Below are 19,748 nucleotides of genomic sequence, written 5' to 3' on the forward strand. Positions count from 1 at the left end.
TGCAGGCAGAGATGTGCAATGATCACTGAAAATAAATTGCAGAAATTGACCCTCGGGGTGGAAACAAAGAAGCTGGTACAGTGAGTTCACTCTTCATGCTTTAAAGATGCAACTGCAGAGGGAGGCTCTTGTTTCACAAGCTGAGGGTGGGCAGAGTCCTAGGCTCTATCTTGGGATAGCAACTGATGCAGAGAGGTAGCCACAAGGAAGCTGGACATCCAACAGGATGAATGCCTTCTGGAGTTCAGCAAAGGAGCAGTGCTTTGCTAGGATGGCTAAAACAGTGCTGATATGTTGTGATGACAAGTTCCGGGTCTTCAGCGAGATTCTCCTCTTCGTGGGAGTCTTGGCCTCCACGACTGATCTCATGAATGGCTGCAAAAGTACTCCTTTTATCCATGATTCGAGATACAGTTTCCCCTAAGCCCACCACTGGTAAGGATCTGCACCATTCACATTGGCGGGGGGGGGTCAAATCATGGACAGCCTCCAGCCACCACATATGCCCAGCATCACACATGTTGGCCAGCATGTGGACTGAGACCACACAGTCGCAGCCCCCAAATCCAGCCACAAATGCATATCACCCCTTTGCTTGGGGAAAGATTTACCATATATGGCAAATCCAGCCCTAAGAGGACAGGAAGGCCAAAAAGCAAGATGTCCAAAGGACAGACGAAAGTCTTGTGGCACAACCATTTTAGAGTACATGGTATCTACATGGTATTAAGCTGTAAAATGCAAAAGTGCACGCCACCAGCCCTTCTTGTACACATTATGCAAGTAACCACAAAGTTACTAAAAACAAAGATTAAGGGGCACAATGTATATCTACCACACCTCACTATAAGGTGATGTGTGCAGTGTAAAACCAACAACGAATTTCACAATGGACGAGGGAGCCCCCCCCATAGTCACAAGGACTGATCAGTGCCCCAAAAACAGATGATTTTTGCAAGGCAAGTGAAGAAAAAAGGCTTTACTTGCCTCAAAGTCAGGACAGGTACAGCACAACTGCAAAATGTTGGGGTAGGAGGTTCCATGGATGTCTGTGGAGAGAAGGTATCAAAAATAAAATCTTTCCAAACAGTAATGCCTCCACACGGTCAGTGGTGGGCCTAGGCCCTGAGTTAGGAGGAGGTAGCTGGTCCCTAGGTGAGTAGGCAGGCCCCACTCCATTGAGCCGGGCCAAGAGCCGAGGTAACTGCATGGATTCTGCTCCTTGGGAATGCTTCAACGACTTGCAGAGGAGCGAGGGCTTGCATCTTGGCAGAAGGTTGTCCCACTCATTTTCCACTTGAGTAGATTAACAGTCCAGGGCAGCGTGCAGAGCGTCCTCGCTCAAGGTAAGGGAAGCTCAGAGAGGGATGTTTCTTGTTTCTCTGACTGTACGCAAGGGCTTCCTGAGGACTTAGCTTAGCAACAGTTGGGACAATGCATTAAGAATCCTATTTTTTTGGTAAGCAGAACAGGGAGCGGGACAACCCTCGTTTTGTCGTGGGCACGGCAGTCTCCCCGCTTTTAGAGCCCGTGGGGAGGCATGTGTGTAGACCCTTTAGAGGCTTGAAATGTAATGGGTCTGGGGTCATACCTACTACTGGGGCCTGTAAATGTGTGTTTATTGCCATAATGGCATGGTTGGCATCATCATCAATTTGAAGTTTGGGTGGAGAGTGCCGCCATGGCAACTCGCCCAGATAAAATGAAGAAAGTGCCTCCTTTTGAGTCATCCAGCTCTCCTCTATGAAGGAGGGGAGCTAAAACCCATGCATCATCGGGCCAGATGAAGCCCCTCAGCAGGAAAACCTTTCATAAAGGAAAAGGCAAATGGGTCGAACCAAAAGAAGAGTGTACAGAGCAAATAGTTCTCCCTCCTCTCCCTTGTCTTCTGACTCGCATTCCTTTTATACTCCCACATTGCCCTCTCTGAAGCAGAGACTGGGGAGGCACCTAAGGGGATGTATGTGGACCATTGCGCAATTGGGACAGTTTTAGATCATGTAGCTCGGCGTATGGAATTTGTGGATGAACGACCTAACCCATATGAAAAGTCTGTTCTCCAGTTTATGAAAACGGTGAAGAGGGGTCTGCTACTTACCCCGGACATGACATACCGGACAAGAGCTGGGGAGAATGGGTGGAACCTGTCTATCCCACATCCCTGGTTTATGGGGAAGCGCTTTCCTCTTGGGGTCGAAGAGATGTCATTGCTGTCTTCATTAGAGGTGGATTCTCCCCTTCCAGTCTAGGGCCCCTGAAGAGGTGGCGTTATCCGATGCAGTGCGCAAAAAGATTGACAGTGCATTCAGGCCTCCACTTATCCTTGAGGACGCAAGTCTACTAATCGTATACAGCTTAGGCATGCATGGATGACTTCCATAACCTTTATATACGTATGGAGAAGGGAGTGGACTGCACGACAGTACTAAACAGTGTGCATCAAGACGTTGAGCTCCTTTCTGATTTAAAGTTTGATGGAGTCAGGGCAGTGGCCCTCACAAAGGGAACCATGGTTTTAGCCAGGAGCCAGATTCATGTGAAAGATGGGCAGACTGAATCAACTAAAGAGCTGTTGCTTTACACGTACCTTTCCAAGGGGTGTCACGTTCAAGATGTTCTTAAAACGAATCGTTGTCCTGGTTTCATCTGTGGATAGGTTGGTGCCTCTGGACCTCAGCAACACTTACCCCCATGTCTCTATTCACCTGTCCGCCACTGATTTCTACAATTGGTACGTAGAGTTTTACCAAGACTCTGGACCCAGGGATGGGAAGGCTCCGCGTAAAGGGATTCTTTGTGTTCCTGTATCAAGACAACTTGCTCATACTTGGCCCTTCTGCTCATGATGTCGACAGGAGCATGTGCACGACCATCTATTGCTTACCTTTCATGAATTTCTAATCCACATCAACCAATCTCCCCTCACCTGACTCCCTCTCAGGAGCTTCACTTTCAGGGCACACCTTCAGACCTATCCAGATTAGGTGTGGCTTCACCAAACCAGTGGCAAACGCATCATTCAGGAAGTAAAGAACCTTTGTTACCTTTAGAGTGCATCTGCCCGAAGGTGAGTGAGGATAATGTGTCTCCTAGCAGCCTCAATTTTCATCACACAATCAGTTCGCTTGACCTACCTCGACTGCATGCCCTCCTTCAGAACTACCAATAGCCTGTTTGTTTCTTTCAGAGGGGCAAGGAAAGGTCATAAGGCATCTAACATCTCTATCAGTCGCTGACATTTGGTGGGTTCGCCTCTCTCTGAACACATTCTGGGCCGGTCCACGTGGAGGATGGTGATTTCATGGGCTGACGGCAACGGGGCATCCATCAAGGATACCTGAAGGCCAGACAAATGGGGCACATTAATGCACCATTACTGCCTTCCCCTTCCAGGCCACAGAGAGGGAGAATTTGCAATTGCGATCCTCCACGCAGCTATTTCTTGACATCCTACTATCATTAATATTGGCACCCTGGAAAGTGGCGCTGGCTAATCGGGATGCTCTGAACGCTAGCTCTATTGTTTGGTACAAGTCTGCGTTCCGAGCAGCCTGGGTGCTGCTAGCCAACGCCGCCTCCCCTTCCCCGATCCTCCTTCCCTCCCCCGCCACCCTTCAACTCTGTACCAGTGTACTTTCCTACACAGGTGCCAAGAGTATGGAATCTGTAAAAAATATATAATACAAGGTACCTTGGTGCGTAGCCCAGCACTGTGCTAAGCTTTTCCAGTTTCCCAAGTCCGTTTTCAATGATATTAGTCACCAACATTGAAAACACTCTGGAACCACAATGCTGCACTGGGCCGCTCAGGAATACAAGTTTCTTTATATATATATATATATATATATATATATATCATATACGCACCATTAGCACCTGAGTAGGGGTCTACACGATTGCTAATGGTGAGATTACCCTTGGCGGCTTCGCTCGGGCCCTTAACCTGGGCGGTGGGCCCTAACGCCCCATTAGCACCCGAGGCAGGCGAGCCAACTAATCGGGTTGCTCAGATCTTGGGCTGAATCGTACAATATCAGCCCACGTTCCAAGCAGCCTAACTGCTGCTACCCCACCCTGCCATCGTCCCCCACCTGTAATGTCCTTGCGTGGACCTCCTCACTCTCTCATGCGTCCCTCGGCCCCAAGGAATAGGCGGACACAGGAGCTGGGGTGCAACACGTCTCACTCTTTATTCTGTCTAATCTTAACTGCCGCGCTGGCGGTAACCCCTCCCTTTCCCGTTGCGTGGGGCGCAGCCCACTCAAAGAACTAACAACAGAGAGAGAGGACTATTCCTCTCTCCGACTCTGTGGTGGCGACACCACACCCTCCCATCACTAAACAGTCAGTTGCGTTCTCAGCCCATTTCTTCAATGAGACGAGTAGGTTTTTTTTTGGTTCTCGGTGGACGGCGATCCACGCTTGTAGAGGGTGCCACCCATTCTTCTGGCGTCACGTCATCTCCGGAATCTTCCCTGTCTCCCTCATAGGGGGCGTCCCAGTGGGAGAACGAGTCACATGTACTTGGCCCCTTTGCATGATGAAAACCAGGCATCCTTCTAAAGTGCGAAGAGTTTCGCGTTACGGACCGGTGGTCTCCTTCGGCCGTGATGAGCGATCCTTTTTTTTTAGTGATGAGTGGCTCCTCATTGAACGGAGTTACGTTCTTGCGTTGTTGCTGCTGTCGGACCACGACCATGTCCCCTGGTGCCAGGTCGTTCTCTCTGGCTCTGCGCTTGCGGTCGGCCGCTTCCTTCATGTGTTCCTTCATGAGGGAGTCTCTTGTTCTCATTTCCGTGTCCTCTTCGTACTGTCCTCCATGGTCGGGTGCCTGCGGTAGTCGTGTTCTAATCATTCGTCCGAACATTACCTCTGATGGTGACTTCCCCGTGGTGCTGTGTGGGGTGTTCCTATAATCACGCATCAGTTGATACAACATTTTTTCAATAGGTTCACCTGTGAGGCGTGCGATCTGAGTTGTGCGCTTGATGTTGCTCATGAATCTTTCCACCGTGCCATTCGCTTGAGGCCATAAAGGTGTTACCTTGCGATGACGGAAACCCATGTATTCTGCGAATCTTTGAAAGTCTTGTCCCGTGAAGGGTGGTCCGTTGTCGGACTTTACAATTTTTGGTATGCCATATGCTGCGAACATCCGATCCAGTGCCGGGATGGTGTGATGTGCGGCGGTGGATGGGATGATCTGTAGGTCTGGATATCTAGAATATTTGTCTACGGCTATCAGGATGTATTCACCCCCTTCCATGGGCCCAAAGTGGTCGATGGCGATCTCTTCCCAAGCTCCTTCTGGTAGTGTGGTCATTCTTAGTGGTTCCGGGACTGTGTGTGGCTTTACGATGGCGCAGGTGGGACAGTTAAGCAACAATTCTTCCACAGAGGTGTCTAGTTGGGGAAACCATAGCTTTTGCCTCAGCATCCTTTTTGTGGATACAATTCCCCGGTGTCCTTCATGAGCTAGCTCTAGCACCTTCTGGCGTAAGCTTCGTGGTATTACTAACTTGGTCCCTTTTAGTAATAGTCCTTCCTCTGATTTTGCAAGTTCTTCTTTTACGGCCAAAAAGCACGTAATGTCTTGTTTGATTTCCTCACTCATTGTTTCTCGGATCTGTTTTGCATGTTTCCACCGTCCAGTTTCTAGGCATCTTAAGATGGTTTGTATTCCTAGATCTGTGTTGGACTCTCTCGTTAGTTGTTCTGTGTCGAGTCCTTGCGGGGTGCTGCTGTGGATGACATATCTGATGTATTGATCAGCAATGGATTGTTCGGGTTCGCTCTTTACCTTAGGGTGCCGGGAGAGAAAATCCGCGGGATTTTGTTCTTTCCCTGGTCGGTGTATGATGGTGAACCGATAGTCCTGCAGCCTGAGTGCCCATCGGGCTATCCTTGGTGGCATTTTGGCTTGTGGGTTGCCGTAGATGAAAGTGAGTGCCTGGTGATCCGTCACAACTGTGAAAGGTTTCCCGTATAGGAACAGGTGAAAATGCTCGCAGGCCCAGACAACCGCCAGTCCTTCCTTTTCTGCCTGAGAATAGGCTTGTTCGGTTTTGATAGGCTTCGACTGGCGTATGATACTATGTGTTTCCCGCCTCCGTCTTTGTCATCCAGTTGCGTGAGAATGGCGCCCAGCCCCACGGGACTGGCGTCTACAACGAGTTCTGTTGTCTTCTTGGGGTCAAAGTACGCCAGATATCGGGCATCTGAGATACGGTCCTTGATGGTCTGGAATGCTTCTTGGCATTTGGTTGACCACGCAAACTCAGTGTTTAGCTTGGTTAGAGCTCTCAGGGGTTCACTGATGGACGCAAAGTCACATATGTATCTTGTGCAGTAGCTTGCGAGCCCCAGGAATGATCTGAGGTCTGATGTTGTTGTGGGTGGTTCAGCTTCTCGGAGCGCACTGACCTTCTCGGGGTCTGGTGTCATGCCCTTCTCTGAAAATATGTGTCCGAAGAATCTGAGTGTCTTCTTGCGGAATTCACACTTTTGTTTGTTGAGTGTTAGTTGGGCTTCCTCTAAGGCCATGCAGACTCTCATCAGTGTGTCGTCATGTTGTTCCTGAGTTTGGCCGAACACCAGAATGTCATCGCTGTAGTTTAAGCAGTTGGGCACATGCTTGATGACATTGTGGATCTCTGCTTGAAAAATTTCGGCCGCTGAGGATACTCCGAAACTGAGTCGCTTGTAGCGGAATAAGCCTAGATGGGTGGCAAATGTTGTTATGTATCGCAAGTTCTTGCTGAGCTCCAGCTGGTGGTAGCCTTTGTTTAGGTCTAACTTCGAGAACGCTGTCGCCCCATTTAAAAGATGTACCATGTCCGTTATCCGGGGGGCTTGGTGTCGCTCTCTTAGGATGGCTTCATTCGGTCTCCTCATGTCTACGCATATCCTAATGTCTGGAGAGTCCTTTTTGGGTACTGGTACTATGGGAGAGACCCATGGTGTGGGGCCTTCCGCGGGCTCAATGATGTCGGCTTCTAGTAACTTAGTTAGTTCGTTTTCAACTTGCTGTTGAATATTGATGGGGATGCCCCTGTAATGCTGGGCTACTGGAGTGATGTGGGGGTCGATGTGAAGTTCAATTTGTTTTCCTTTTAGTTTTCCTAGGCCTTTGAATAGTGCCGGGAATATTTGATCGATGCTTGCCGTTGGATCCAGATACTTGTGCACCATGAGGCGGTATAGTATGTGAATGAGTCCCATCTCTATGGCTGACCGATAGCTCAAAATGCATCCACTCTCGGTGGCGGCTTCTAGCACGTGCATGGGGATGCTTTTCATATGTTCTTTGTACTGGCATGATGCCATGAAAAACCCTTTGCAGGCTAGGGGTGTCTTTGAGCCATAGGGATAGATGAGGGCTCGTGCTGGCTGTAGGCGAGGAGCGTTTGGTATGCTTTGGTATACTTCTTCGCTTATCACATTCACGGTTGCTCCCGTATCTATCAGGAATTCTGCAGTTGTTTGGTTTACTCGTATTCTTAGCATCGGGCTGTGTTCTTTAGCCATGTCGTTTCCAAGGGCATATAGATATCCCTTCTTTCGCGGTGCTTCTTGTTGCATTTCCGGCCTGCGGGATCTCTCTTCTGAGGATGCGCTCGACACGCTTTCTGACTGTGATTGTTCTATGAGGCATCTCACATATCTTCTGGGTCGTCTTCTCGCTTTTGGCTGGGTGGTTTTGCTCTCCCTCCATTCTCTCCTCTCTTGTCTTCTTTCCGGTTGGTCGTCGTGAGGACGGCGTCGCCCTTGTTCCTGGACGTGGTGCGCTGCCCTGTTGTAGCGGGCGGGTTGGTGCTGTTCTGGTTCCATCAAGGGCTTCCCATTTCTGTTGGCTCCTCTCATTCTGCTGCGACAAATCAGGCATACAGACTTGTAGTGGTCGTCGCCACCACATGCGGAGCACATCTGTCCCATGGCCGGACACGTTCCTTCGTGTGGGTATTCGTGGCCACACCTGTAGCAGAAAGGGTCTTGGTTGGTTCTTGTCATACCCTCCAGCTTTTTGATGCTTTCTTGTTTGCCGTGCATGATCTTTATGTCGTGCAGGCCTTCCACTTGCGCTGCAAGGGCAGCGTCGGATCTCGCTAGACGCAGGATTTCTTCTAGACTTCTCGGCTGCTGTAGTAGTCTCCTCCGAAAGTCCGCACTTTCGCACCCCACTATAATTTGCGACCTGAGGGCCTCCTCGTTCGAGTAGTTGTTGAAGTCACAGTGCTTCATTTTTGCTCTCAGCCTCATGACAAATGCGTCTATGGACTCTCCTTTGTTTTGCTTGGTAGTGTGGAATATGTGCCGTTCGTAGTCTACGTTTGTGTGGGGTGTGAAATACTCTGTGAGCGATGTCTTTAGCTTGATGTATGTATCTACGGTGTTTCCGGCATTTCTTCAAGGATATCTTGTACATTGGAACCAACCGCATGATTTAGAAGGTTTAGTTTTTGTTCATCCTCCAGTGAGCCAGCTGCCTTCAGGCATACTTCAAAATCTCTCAACCATCTTCTCCACCTTGACCCCAGGGTGCTTGTCTCTGTGAGGTCAAAATTCGCTGGTAATTGGGCCAGAAGGCTGTCCGTCATTTTTCTGTGCGGGGACGCTGGGGCGGTGGATCCCTCCTCATGTGCTGGTGTCACTGGGACTGTGAGTGATGCCCTGCGGGCTGGGGTCGCTGTGGCGGTAGGTGACTCCTCTCCTGAGCCACTCATGAGCTTGACCTGGGTTGTCTATTGTTTGCGAGTGCGGTGGCGTCTGGCCGCCACTATGGGGCGCTGTGTTTGAGGGATTCACTCTCCTAGTGCCAGCATCGGGTGTGGATGGGTGCGTGGGGCTCTATGAGGCCTTGCAGATGTGCCTCCGGATTCGCTGCTTGTGCCGGGGTTTTTGCTTACCCTTTTGTGCAGTGCAGGGTGGGCACGATATGACTTGATGGTCCGCTGCCGTCGGCGGGAGGTCAGAGCTCCTCAACCGCCCGGAGGTGCGATGCGGGGAGCCGCTGCTCCACCCGCGGCATTGGATGCACGCCTGCCGGCGTTGGTGCCGTTGGCGGGAGAAAAGGCCTTCTCCTTCCTCCGTCTGGAGGGCTGGTACACGGGGAGCTGCAAGCTCCTGCTCCACCCGTGGAATGAGCGCTTTGGGGCCTCTTCCAACTGCGGGAACCCTCACGCTCCGACCCGCTATCCTCGGGCCTCGGAGGGCGGGAGAGCCGTGGGCGCCAGTTGCCGTGACCTGAGGCGGCGGGCACAGCGGGGCGCGTCCGCCTCGTCGCCAGATGTAATGTCCTTGCGTGGACCTCCTCACGCTCTCATGCGTCCCTCGGCCCCAAGGAAGAGGCGGACACAGGAGCTGGGGTGCAACACGTCTCACTCTTTATTCTGTCTAATCTTAACTGCCGCGCTGGCGGTAACCCCTCCCTTTCCCGTTGCGTGGGGCGCAGCCCACTCAAAGAACTAACAACAGAGAGAGAGGACTATTCCTCTCTTCGACTCTATGGTGGCGACACCACACCACCCACCCCTCTGGCCACTGTTACTTCCCCTCATTGCGCCCCTATCCCAATCTGCTTATTGTTCTGGTGACGCAACCGCCACCGCTCCAGCCTCCGTCCTGGCCCGCCAGCTGCTGTGGAAATGGAAGAGGGGCTCCGCATGAAGCCCCGCCTTCCGCCTCCAAGTCACGGCGTCCCGTTCATTCAATGAAAATGTATGGCAATCAGCACCAGGGGTTTCCAGATTGGAAACCCAGGATGCTAATGGCAATGAGAACAGGTTTGGTGGGCTTCACTGGCGCTCAGGCTATAACCTGGGCCATGGGCCGTTACCGGCTAGTGAAGCCCACGTAACCCGTTATTATTGCCATAAAAATAAATTCCACTGGATGCTGCAATTCTGAGGAAACTATTGTTGATTTCAAGAGCCATCTTTTAAAGGACTGGCATGAGGAAAAGAGGATGTGGGGGGTAATACGTCATTACACCTAGTCTCTCGCTCCCTCTCTTGCGCTCTCCCTATGGCGTTTTCTCTCCCTTGTGCGCTCTCTCTCTAGCTCTTTCTCGTGCGCTCTTTCTCTCTCATCACAGTCCTGATCCTCCCTCTCCCTACCCTGGATTGTCCTGAGTTGTGGGTTTCACAGGAGAATTGTGATAACACCCAACCCATATATCGTGGGTGGTGGAAAAAGGGGGTATAGAGGATGGATATACATTTTAAAAAATGTGGGGGGAAAATGTCAGGGGAAAGGCAACTGCCTCCACATGTTAAAGGACTGTAACAGAAAAAGGGTGTAATGAAGATTACTGGTGAGTAATCCGAGAATAGTTGATAATACATTACTCACAAAACTGAGAGGTAAAGCTAAAGTGAAGTTGCCTTCTGCTGGCTGCAGAGCAGGAACTTGGTTGTGGCGGTTTTGTTCCTCTGCTTGGAGGGTGGGGTGTTTTATGGGAACTGTGGTGAGGTATTGTTTCTCTAGTTGTAAGGCAGAATGTTGCTTTATTTAGCATTGTCTTTGACTGTCAGTGGTCTCTGTCTTTTAAGTTTATATCTCTACCTCTGTTGCTGTTGCAGTGTGTGGCGGGAACCTGAAGGCAGAGGTGAAGACCAAGGACCTCTTCTCTCACGCCCAGTTTGGAGACAACAACTACCCGGGTGCCTCAGACTGCGAGTGGGTGATTGCAGCCGAAGAGGGCTACGGGGTGGAGCTGATCTTCCAGACCTTCGAAGTGGAGGAGGAGGCCGACTGTGGCTATGACTACATGGAACTGTATGATGGATATGACACCTCGGCCCCAAGACTTGGCCGCTACTGTGGCTCTGGGGTGCGTGTCCTCGGGGAAGCAACCATGTCCTGGAAACCATACATCTCTATGGGCTGCAGGGGGGGTTGAAGTTGTGGGTGTCTGCAGAGCATGTGTTTAGGCCGGAGTAGTTTCAGAGGCATTTGTTTTCCTTGTTTGGCCATGGCCTTTCTCCTCATGCTGGTCTCAGAACCAGTCAGTGTGGAGTTGGAATGGAGGTAAATGGAGAGGGCAGTCAGGAGAGTCTCTAAAAGGGGAGAGGGCAAGGGAGGACCACAGGACTGGACCAGGGACTGGTTGAGGGTTCAATAACACCCAGATCCAACATCTTGGCGACCTCAGGCGAGCAAGCTCATGGGCAGGGTTAGACGTGGGTGCAAGAAAGGTATGTGAGGTGTATTGAGTGAGACTATTAACATAGGTCGAGGAATTAAAAGAATGATAGGTGGTTTCTGGCAAGGTCTTGCAGAGCTAGTAGTCTCTTAATGACGGAGCATCTCAACTCTGCTTTGCAAGCTGCGGCCCATCTTCTTACAAAGGTCCTTAATCTGGCCCTGCAAAGGTGCCTATAAAATATTGGGGTTGAGTTATCGGCAAAGGGCTTCAAGGGTTGGGGGGTGAGCCTGATGCCTTACAGAACTCGACACCACTCCTGAGGGAGAGGCGCAGGGAAGGGGAGAGGAGTAAGATGGCTGCCACTGCTCACCTCTGTTGCATATAGTAGGATGGCTTGCTGTCTCTACGAATTTAGAAAAGGGTGGCTTGTTGCTATTGAAGTCAGGTGCACATGGTGCCCTCTTTCTATAAGGAAGAAGAGCGGGGTGGTGGGTGTGAAGACTTCCACCACTCCCTGCTGGGCGGGAAATTATGACTCTGTTCTATATAGGAGATGAGCAGGCTAGCTGCATTACTGAGGTGAATTTCTCTATTAAGGTGGATTATTGTTCAGATCGCGCGAGGTGCTTGCACCACTCAGGGGGGACAATTCTTTTCCCCATGTTTTTGTCGGTTCATGTTTTTGGTGCATGTTTAATGGAGGACACATCAAAGCAACTTAAATAAATAGACCAGAAAATGGGTGAATGGGTAGTCTGGAAAGGGGAAAGAACTTTGGAAAAACACGAGCTGCCATTTCGAGTGCAAAGTTGGATGGCAAGGCTTGATAGAGTTCCCATGAGGAGGTGTTTTGGATGGGAGGGGTAGGAACTTGGTGGGAATGGCCATAGGGATTAGCATAGCCATGGCCAGTCAATGGGTGAGCAAATAATCAAACGCCTGCACGCCTCCTCATATGCCATTTCTCCCTATCTGTACTCTAATGCAATAGCGACACCTATAAGCCGTAACTAAAACGTGGACATGCACAAAGGAAAAGGGCATGGCAGCACTTTGGGAAATAGTCTTAACTTTCAGTCAATGACTCTGTGTGTGCATGTGGGATCCACTCCCACTGTACAGGATGATGAACCCACCAGTTGGAAATATTGAAAATACATCTGTGGGGAGGGGGCGGGGTTTGGACAAGCTGGGAAAGCGTGACAAAGCATCCGATTGGTTATTAGAGAGCAGGCAGAGGGAGTTAAGGAAATATGGAGGATTGGTCGAAATGTGTTCTCACCGGCACCTTGTTTTTCTTTTCCCAGCCTCCAGAGGAGATTTTCTCGGCTGGCGATTCGGTGATGATCAAGTTCCATTCAGATGACACTATCAATAAGAAGGGATTTCATCTGCGCTACACCAGCACCAAGTTCCAGGACACACTGCACACCAGAAAGTAACCCTGCCCGGAGGGTTGCTCATTGGACCTTTCACACAGCGGCCCCCACTACTTCTGGGCCAGAGAGGACTCCTAGAAGGTTGTGCGGCAGTACTTATATTATCAAGGCACCAGGCCCGAAACACACACACAAGCATGCAACTGCACAGTCTTCTGTAACGCACCACATCAAGGCAACCCTGAATGACCCACATGCAAAAAACAAGACTACTGAACACAACATGCAAACTACACAGGCGTGCAGAAAACGCAGGCACGTGAGATGATGTTGGCATCATACATTGCAAAGTATACATGCATGCACGCGCAACACACAGCACGGTCTACTATGTGGGAATTTCTAACATACACGTGCACAAAATACAAAGACATGTATAGCCGATATACAGAACGTACAGATGAATACACTTGGCCATAACACTTGCCTACAACACATACCTCCACACACATCATAACACACAACACGACATGCTTTACAACACCGATACATAGGCAGACATTCATTCATACAAAATGCACGTGCATAGATAATTCACAGGCAGGAAGGCATGCCTAAAACATGTGTATCTTCACCAGACCTGCATGTATGCGCAAGATGCAAACTCAAACACGCCTAACACGCATTCACAGAAACGAATGCACCATCAGACTACCAGCGTGCATTGGTCCTGCGTGCAGAGCCATTTCAGTATTCTACTTGATCCAGGTTTGTTTTATGGAACTTATACGGACTATACGGACTGGGGGGCCTTCTTGGGTCTCGGGCCGGGCGAGCTGCCTCGCTGGTCCCAGGCACGTCGCCTCATTTGATCCACTTCACAGCTTTGGATCGCCTTCCAGGACCGCCATGGGGCTAATGTTCTAATTTTGTTTTATTATGTACAATATTATTTTTATGTTTCCTTGAAAACTCTACAAAGAATTCAACTCAACCAAACTCTGGTGTTTCCGAGGACGGACTGCTCCCCCTGGGATGATGAGCCGCTGGGGTGGTGTATGAACTATGACCTGCCCCTGGACCCCAATAGTGGCAGCCGCCCTTCTACTTTTACACGCATCTGTTGCAAGAAAAATGTAAACTCGCATTTGTTTTATTTACACGTTTCCATGGCTTCCTTTTTGTTTTTCTTTTGTTTGGCCCGCGTTGATATTTCTGACTCAACCTGATGACGTGGAGTGGGATTTCATGCACAGTTCAAGATCTCTTTGCACTAGCCTGCTAAAAGTGCTTCCATGACCGCAAGATCCTGCATGAGGGCATGGAGGCATTTCTCATACACAATCCCCGCTCTCTCAGGGCACCCTTCTGGGGTTCTACAAGGGCTGGCTGTGAAGCACTTCTTATCCTTCATACACGCACGCCGGTGCAAAAGCAAAATGCTTGAATTGCACAAGTAACATGAGCACACATACGCCATGTGCTACAATCTGCTGTTCCTACAGTACAAAGTGTTACATGTTTGGTAATGCAATAGTTTGCACAATACTATGTTAGTGGGTGGTTGCTGACAACCTGGTGTCGGTGGCTAGGCCATCCTGAGGGTTTTTGGGACCCTGGGTGCAGACTTACTTTCCCATCCCCCCACCCTCAAACGACAGAATTAAGGATGTGCATCTAGTCTGCTCTAACAACGCATCTCGCTCATGCCCCGTTTCCCCACGAGGCGTCTGCAGTGGGGCAACTGTTTCCACAGTGCCAGTGATACTTGGAGCCTCCCTGTCTTTCTTAAGTCGCCTTGTTTTTAAGTGTGAATTGACATGTTCCATTCGGCATGATTTCTATCATTAACACCTCCTACAAAATATGAGCTACTCTAGATAGCACTACTCTGGTTTCTAATGGATTGTGTCCACCCCTGGATTCCTCATTTTACATATAGCCTTGATCTTGGAAACTCTTCCTGGAGCTCGCTGCGGTGCTGCAACAGTGTCGTCCTAGCTCGCATCGTACCCCCATGACTTCAGCTCCTTTTTTTCCAGCTTACAGAAAATGTTCACTTCACACATCAGAGGTTTTTCCTGGCGCATCTCTAAAATCTCGACTTGCTTTCGAAAATGTTGACTTCCAAACCAACATCGTTTAAAGGAAGCTTGCAATGCTAAGATGTTGCTCACCGATCCTTACAAGACATGTCTCTGGTGTCTGATGACGAACACAGTGGCCGAGTGCAGCCTGAGTCAAACGAAGACTCGTCAGGTATTCAAAGAGACTCTTGGATGCTGTCATCCAAATTGTCCAGCACTACCCCTTCAAAACCATAATTTGTCTGAAGAAAGGAGCTCAGAGGTGACTGAAAAATCCCAGCAGAGACCCAAAACGAAAGCCAAAAAACATTGAAGGAGTTGGCATTCATGAAGGGGCTCCTCATTCTCAGTCTTCTAAAAAAAAAGTCAAAAAGACAGAGGGCCTCATTACAAGGTCGGCGGTAACCTGCCGGGGCGGGTTGCCGCCGACCCCGAAACACAGTTTCTGGCGCCAGACTTCCCCATGCCATTACAAGTCCCAGCAGTGCAGGAAATGGGGTGTCGGATTTGGTAAGTCCATGGGGACTCGGAAGCACCGGCACCGTTGCTAACGGTGCCAGTGCTTCTGTGACAACTCTGCCTGCAGGGGCCGTTGCACCTGGCAGGGTCAGACCTGCCGGGCACAACAGCCCCTGCAGGCAGATGTGCAGTGTGGCGGCCCGGAAACAAAGGTGCCGGTAACCTTACCCGGCACCCTTGTTTCTGGACTGCCACACCTGTAATGAGGCCCAAAGTCACACTTTCTCCATGCACCTGTTGCCTTATGTTTCCCATCAAAATCTGGCTCAGCACAGAAATGGGAAGAATTTCATGGGATAATATTGGAAACCCCTTTGGTTTACACTTCGGATCCAAATAAAGAAAAAAATGCCCCCGCCCCTCCACACCCGCCAGTGCCGCAGGTACTCTGACACTCATGCCATGCCCTTAAGAGCTCAGGCTTGAAGCTTGCGTTTATTTTATTTACTGCCCATTTGTATGGTGCCTATAAAAAAGTGTTTCCAGGCCCCACAAGACAAGATGGAGGGGGCGATGGACATAGGAAAACAACAAAAAACGTTTTAATTGGCCTTGTGACAATTCTGCTGTGCAACTACAAAAACAAGGAGGTAAGTGCAGGGGAGGGTAGAGGGAGAAGTTCTGGAGTGGGGTGCCGAAGGGATGGGGGTGAGCAACTGCGGGGGTCAGTGGGTCAAGACAGAACTTGTCTGGGGAAAGAGAGGAGGAAGGGAGACTGAGTGTGGTGGACAGGGTGGACCAGATTGGGGCTAGTCCAGGTAAGGCAGCCCTAGGGCAAGTGCTGGCAGGTGACTGGTAGGGGGGTAGTCTGGCACCTGTGTGACTCAGAAGGGAACAGACCCCAGTCACAGGGGCAGAGAGAGCAATTTAGCATGGGGGTAGAGAGGGATGTAAGAGAAGAAAAGCTAATTCTTGAGAGGTTTCGAGAATTTAAGATCTGGCTCAAGTCTGAGAGGGGTCGGGAGGTCCTTCCAGAGGGAGGAACCAGTCGAGGTGTGTGATCTACCCCCCACTCTCTGTTGGTGAAACGTTTGACCTGCAGAGAGTTGGAGCCAGAGAACCGAATGACTCTGGGAGGGAGGTATTTAGGGATGAAAAGCTGGATGTGGAGAGGCCCCAGACAGTCTTGTGGATGATGCATGGGGTCTTTTTTGTTCCTTGCGGTCACTGGGAGCCAGTGGAGAGATCTTGGGGCTGGAGAGATGCAGTCCCTGGGCTTGAGTCCAAGGATAAGTCTCTCAGTCCTATTCTGGATTAGTTGGTGGGGGCAAAGGGAGGAAAGAGGCAGATTGAGGAAGAGGCTGTTGCAGTAATCCAGCCAAGAGAGAACCAGGGCTCTGGAACGTTCAGCTTCTGAGGAAAGGTGAGGCAAGGTAGAATGCCCCTGAGGAGGTAGAGCTAGAATTTGGACATTGAAGGGTCTTCGAGCAGTATCAACATTGTCTTGTGCCCCCCTTAACGCTGTTGGCATCCACTTCAAAAGACCTGTCAGCGTCAATTTATTTTTATTTATTGAATATTTATAAGCACCTATACAACTAATGGTGTTTCCAGGTGCAACGGGGGTGGAGGGGCAGAGGAGATAACAATAACGGTCCTACTAGGCCTTGTGCCATTTGGATCGTACAAGTGCGGTTACGAGAAGTGCAAAAAAAGGGGTAAGACTGGGACCACATACAATGCAGGAGGGGGCAGGGACTAGGCAAGTGCTGAGGGGAACCCAAAGTGGGTAAGTCCCAGGGGATGCTGGGGGTGGAGCACCGTCTAAGTGCGAGGATGGGGGTGGACTCTGGAGGGATGCCCAACCCACCAGGCTAGTCAGGGGGGGCACAGAAGGGCAGTGCTGGTTTGGGGCGAGTGCTGGTATAGACTGGTCAAGGAGGGCCTGGAACCTGTAAGACTCTTAAGGATGCCAGTCACAGCGGCAGATGGGGACATTAACAAGGGAGGTCAAAAGGGAAGGACCTAGTCAAAAGCATGGTTTTTGAGAAGTTTCCGGAACTTGAGGAGGTCTAGAGGGAGGCACCTGCCAAAGAGAAAGATCTGCCCCCCACACTCTGTATGGAAAATCGTCTGATCTGCAGAGAGTTGGAGATAGAGGAGCAAAAGGCTCTAGAAGGGAGGTATTTAGCGAGAGAGAGTTGGATATAGCGGGGTCCCAGGCCCCAGAAAGCCTTGTGGATGATGCAGAGGGTCTTGAATTAGATCCATGCAGCCATCGGGAGCCAGTGGAGAGATGCGGCCCCTGGCCTTGAAGCCAAGGATAAGTCTTGCAGTCCAATTCTGGATTAGTTGAAGGGGGCAAAGGGAGGGAAGAGGCTGTTGCAGGAGTTAAGCCTAGAAAGGACCAGAGGTCTAGAGATATTGAGTTTCTGGGGGAAGGGGAGAATGCCTCTGAGAAGGTGAAGGTGAAGCTGAAAGTGGGCCTTCTTGGCAAGGTCTGTGATGTGAGGGGAGAAGGATAGAGAGGAGGTGAAGATGATGGCAAGGTTTTTGGCCTCACAGGATGTTGAGCGGAAAGGACCCAAGGAGGGCGGCTAGAGAGTGGGAGGGAAACTGGGAGCAGTGGTCCCAATGAGAAGGATGTCAGTCTGACTGGCATTAAGACCGAGATCGTTAGCCATGCACCATGCCTAAATATCTGTCAGTCATTCAGGAATGAGAGAGGAAGAAGAGGAGGTTGTGGAAGGGAGCTTGGAGGGATGTGACTCATCAGTACGACACTGGAAGTGAGGAGAGAAGGAGTAGATCAAGTGGGCTAGAGGGGCAACGTAGATGTTGAAGAGCCAGTGATCTGATAGAGCCCTGAGGTACGTCGCAGGTAGAGTGTGAGGTGGAGGAGACAAAAGGGTCCAGTTGCACATGGGAAGGTCCATTAGAAAGGAAGGAAGTCAGCCAATCCAGTGCCAGGTCCATGATGCCAAGGGTATTACAAAAACGTTTAATGAGGATGGAATAATTGACTGTGTCAAAGGCAGAGGAAAGATCGAGAAGAATGAGAACGGAAGGAGAGTTGGAATCAGTGGCCCTCATTCCGAGTTAGGACTACACCATGGAGTAAATAGCTCCATGGTTGGCAACCATGGAGCTATTTACTCCATGGAATACCGGCATGGTGAATGGAGTAATTTCCGGTCCATTCCAAGGTTGGATGGACCGGTAATTCCCCATTCACCATAGCCCTTCCCCATCCCCATTTCTGCCCCCATAGGGCTCAATGGGAATGGGGAAGGAGGTAATTACGGCACCGTAAATTACGGTGCCTTAATTTACTCCAAGGTCACTTTGCGGGTCCCGTAATTTACTCCTGCTAAAAGCAGGAGGTAAAGAGGGACCCGCAAAGGGAACTCGGAATACGGAGGTAAGGGATTACCGCCATCAGTGCCCTTACAGGCGCCGGTAATCCCTTACCTCCAACCTCGGAATGACCCCCAGTGTCTGAGAGGAGGTCTTCAGGGGTGTTCATGATAGCAGTTTCTATGTCTCTGGATGCTCTGAAGCCAGACTTGTGGCCATGGATGCAACCAACAGATTCAGTGTGGTGGATCTATTGAGCGATGACTAACTTCTCCAAGAGTTTGCCCAGGTGGGGGTAGTGGATATAGGGTGATAGCTAGGCAGGAAGGGTCAGCAAATGGCTTTCTTAATAGAGGGGTCACAAGGGAGTGCCTGAGGGGTAGTGGGAGGGGGCCAGTGGCAAAAGGAATGGTTACAGAAGTCAGCCAAGGCAGAAGCAAGAGATTAAATATTGTCCTTAATAGTTCTGGAGGAGCAGGGCAGCACATGTTTGGAGGAGACTTTCATAGAGCGGACAACTTTAGAGACCTCATCCAGTGGTATGGGCAAGAAGGAGGAGAGTAAGGGGGAAGGAGGGGAGGGGGCTAAGGGAGGACGTAGAACAAGTGGCGGAGTAAGGATGGGGCAGAGGCGAGTAAAGACAGGGTGGCCTGTGTTTTAGCTATGAATTGGGAGGCAAGTGAAGTACACAGGGTCTGGGATGGAAGAGAAGTGGAAACTGCAGTAGGATTGGCGAGTTACTTTACATATTTTGAATAATTCAGCCATATTGTTTATGGCCCCACAGATGCAGGCTTCGATATGGGCCCTCTTCTTGGAGCGGATGGAGAGACAGTATTGCCTTTGAAGCAGGCGGCAGGGTTAGTTTCAGTGGATGAGCTCAAAGTCCACCACTTCTGTTCAGCAACTCTGCACTTTAGTTTCAGTGAGGCTAGGTCAGTTGCACTTTGAGGCAGGCTTCATGTGGATACTCATAGCAAGGTTGTTGGAGATGGAAAGGTGAAGGTTAGCGGGGGATATGTCAATGCAAGAGTCAACAACAAGGGTAGGTGGGATGAAAGTGGCAGCAAAAGCAGTGACTGACACTTGCTTCAGCGGTCGAATGATTGAGAAGGAGAGTGGTAGTACGGGATGTGGCTTAGCAAGGGAGTCCAGCTCCAGGTAAGAGGAGAGGAGAGCATGGTCAGACCTGGAGAGAGGTATAGTGAGTGGGTTAGCGATAGGGATGTCTGCTGGGATGAACACATTCAAGATGTGTCTGGCTGAGTGAGTTGGACCAGATGGAAGAATGGTGGGGGAAAGAATTACAGCGGTCACGGA

The 19,748-nt window shown here is 50.3% G+C and overlaps 1 protein-coding gene across 1 annotated transcript in view; it reads left to right on the plus strand.

Moving 5' to 3' along the window:
• BMP1 (bone morphogenetic protein 1) overlaps nt 1-13,691 on the plus strand; it is a 984,430-nt gene extending 970,739 nt beyond the window's left edge. Inside the window, exons 19-20 of the mRNA XM_069617748.1 lie at nt 10,581-10,831; nt 12,454-13,691. Of these exons, the coding sequence (XP_069473849.1) occupies nt 10,581-10,831; nt 12,454-12,588 (386 nt within the window). The 3' untranslated portion in view covers nt 12,589-13,691. The remainder of the gene's footprint in view (nt 1-10,580; nt 10,832-12,453) is intronic.
• Nucleotides 13,692-19,748: the final 6,057 nt, after the last annotated feature.

This window comes from Ambystoma mexicanum, chromosome 10, assembly GCF_040938575.1.
Source record: "Ambystoma mexicanum isolate Mex_15411 chromosome 10, UKY_AmexF1_1, whole genome shotgun sequence".
In the NCBI taxonomy this organism is placed as follows: Eukaryota; Metazoa; Chordata; class Amphibia; order Caudata; family Ambystomatidae; genus Ambystoma; species Ambystoma mexicanum.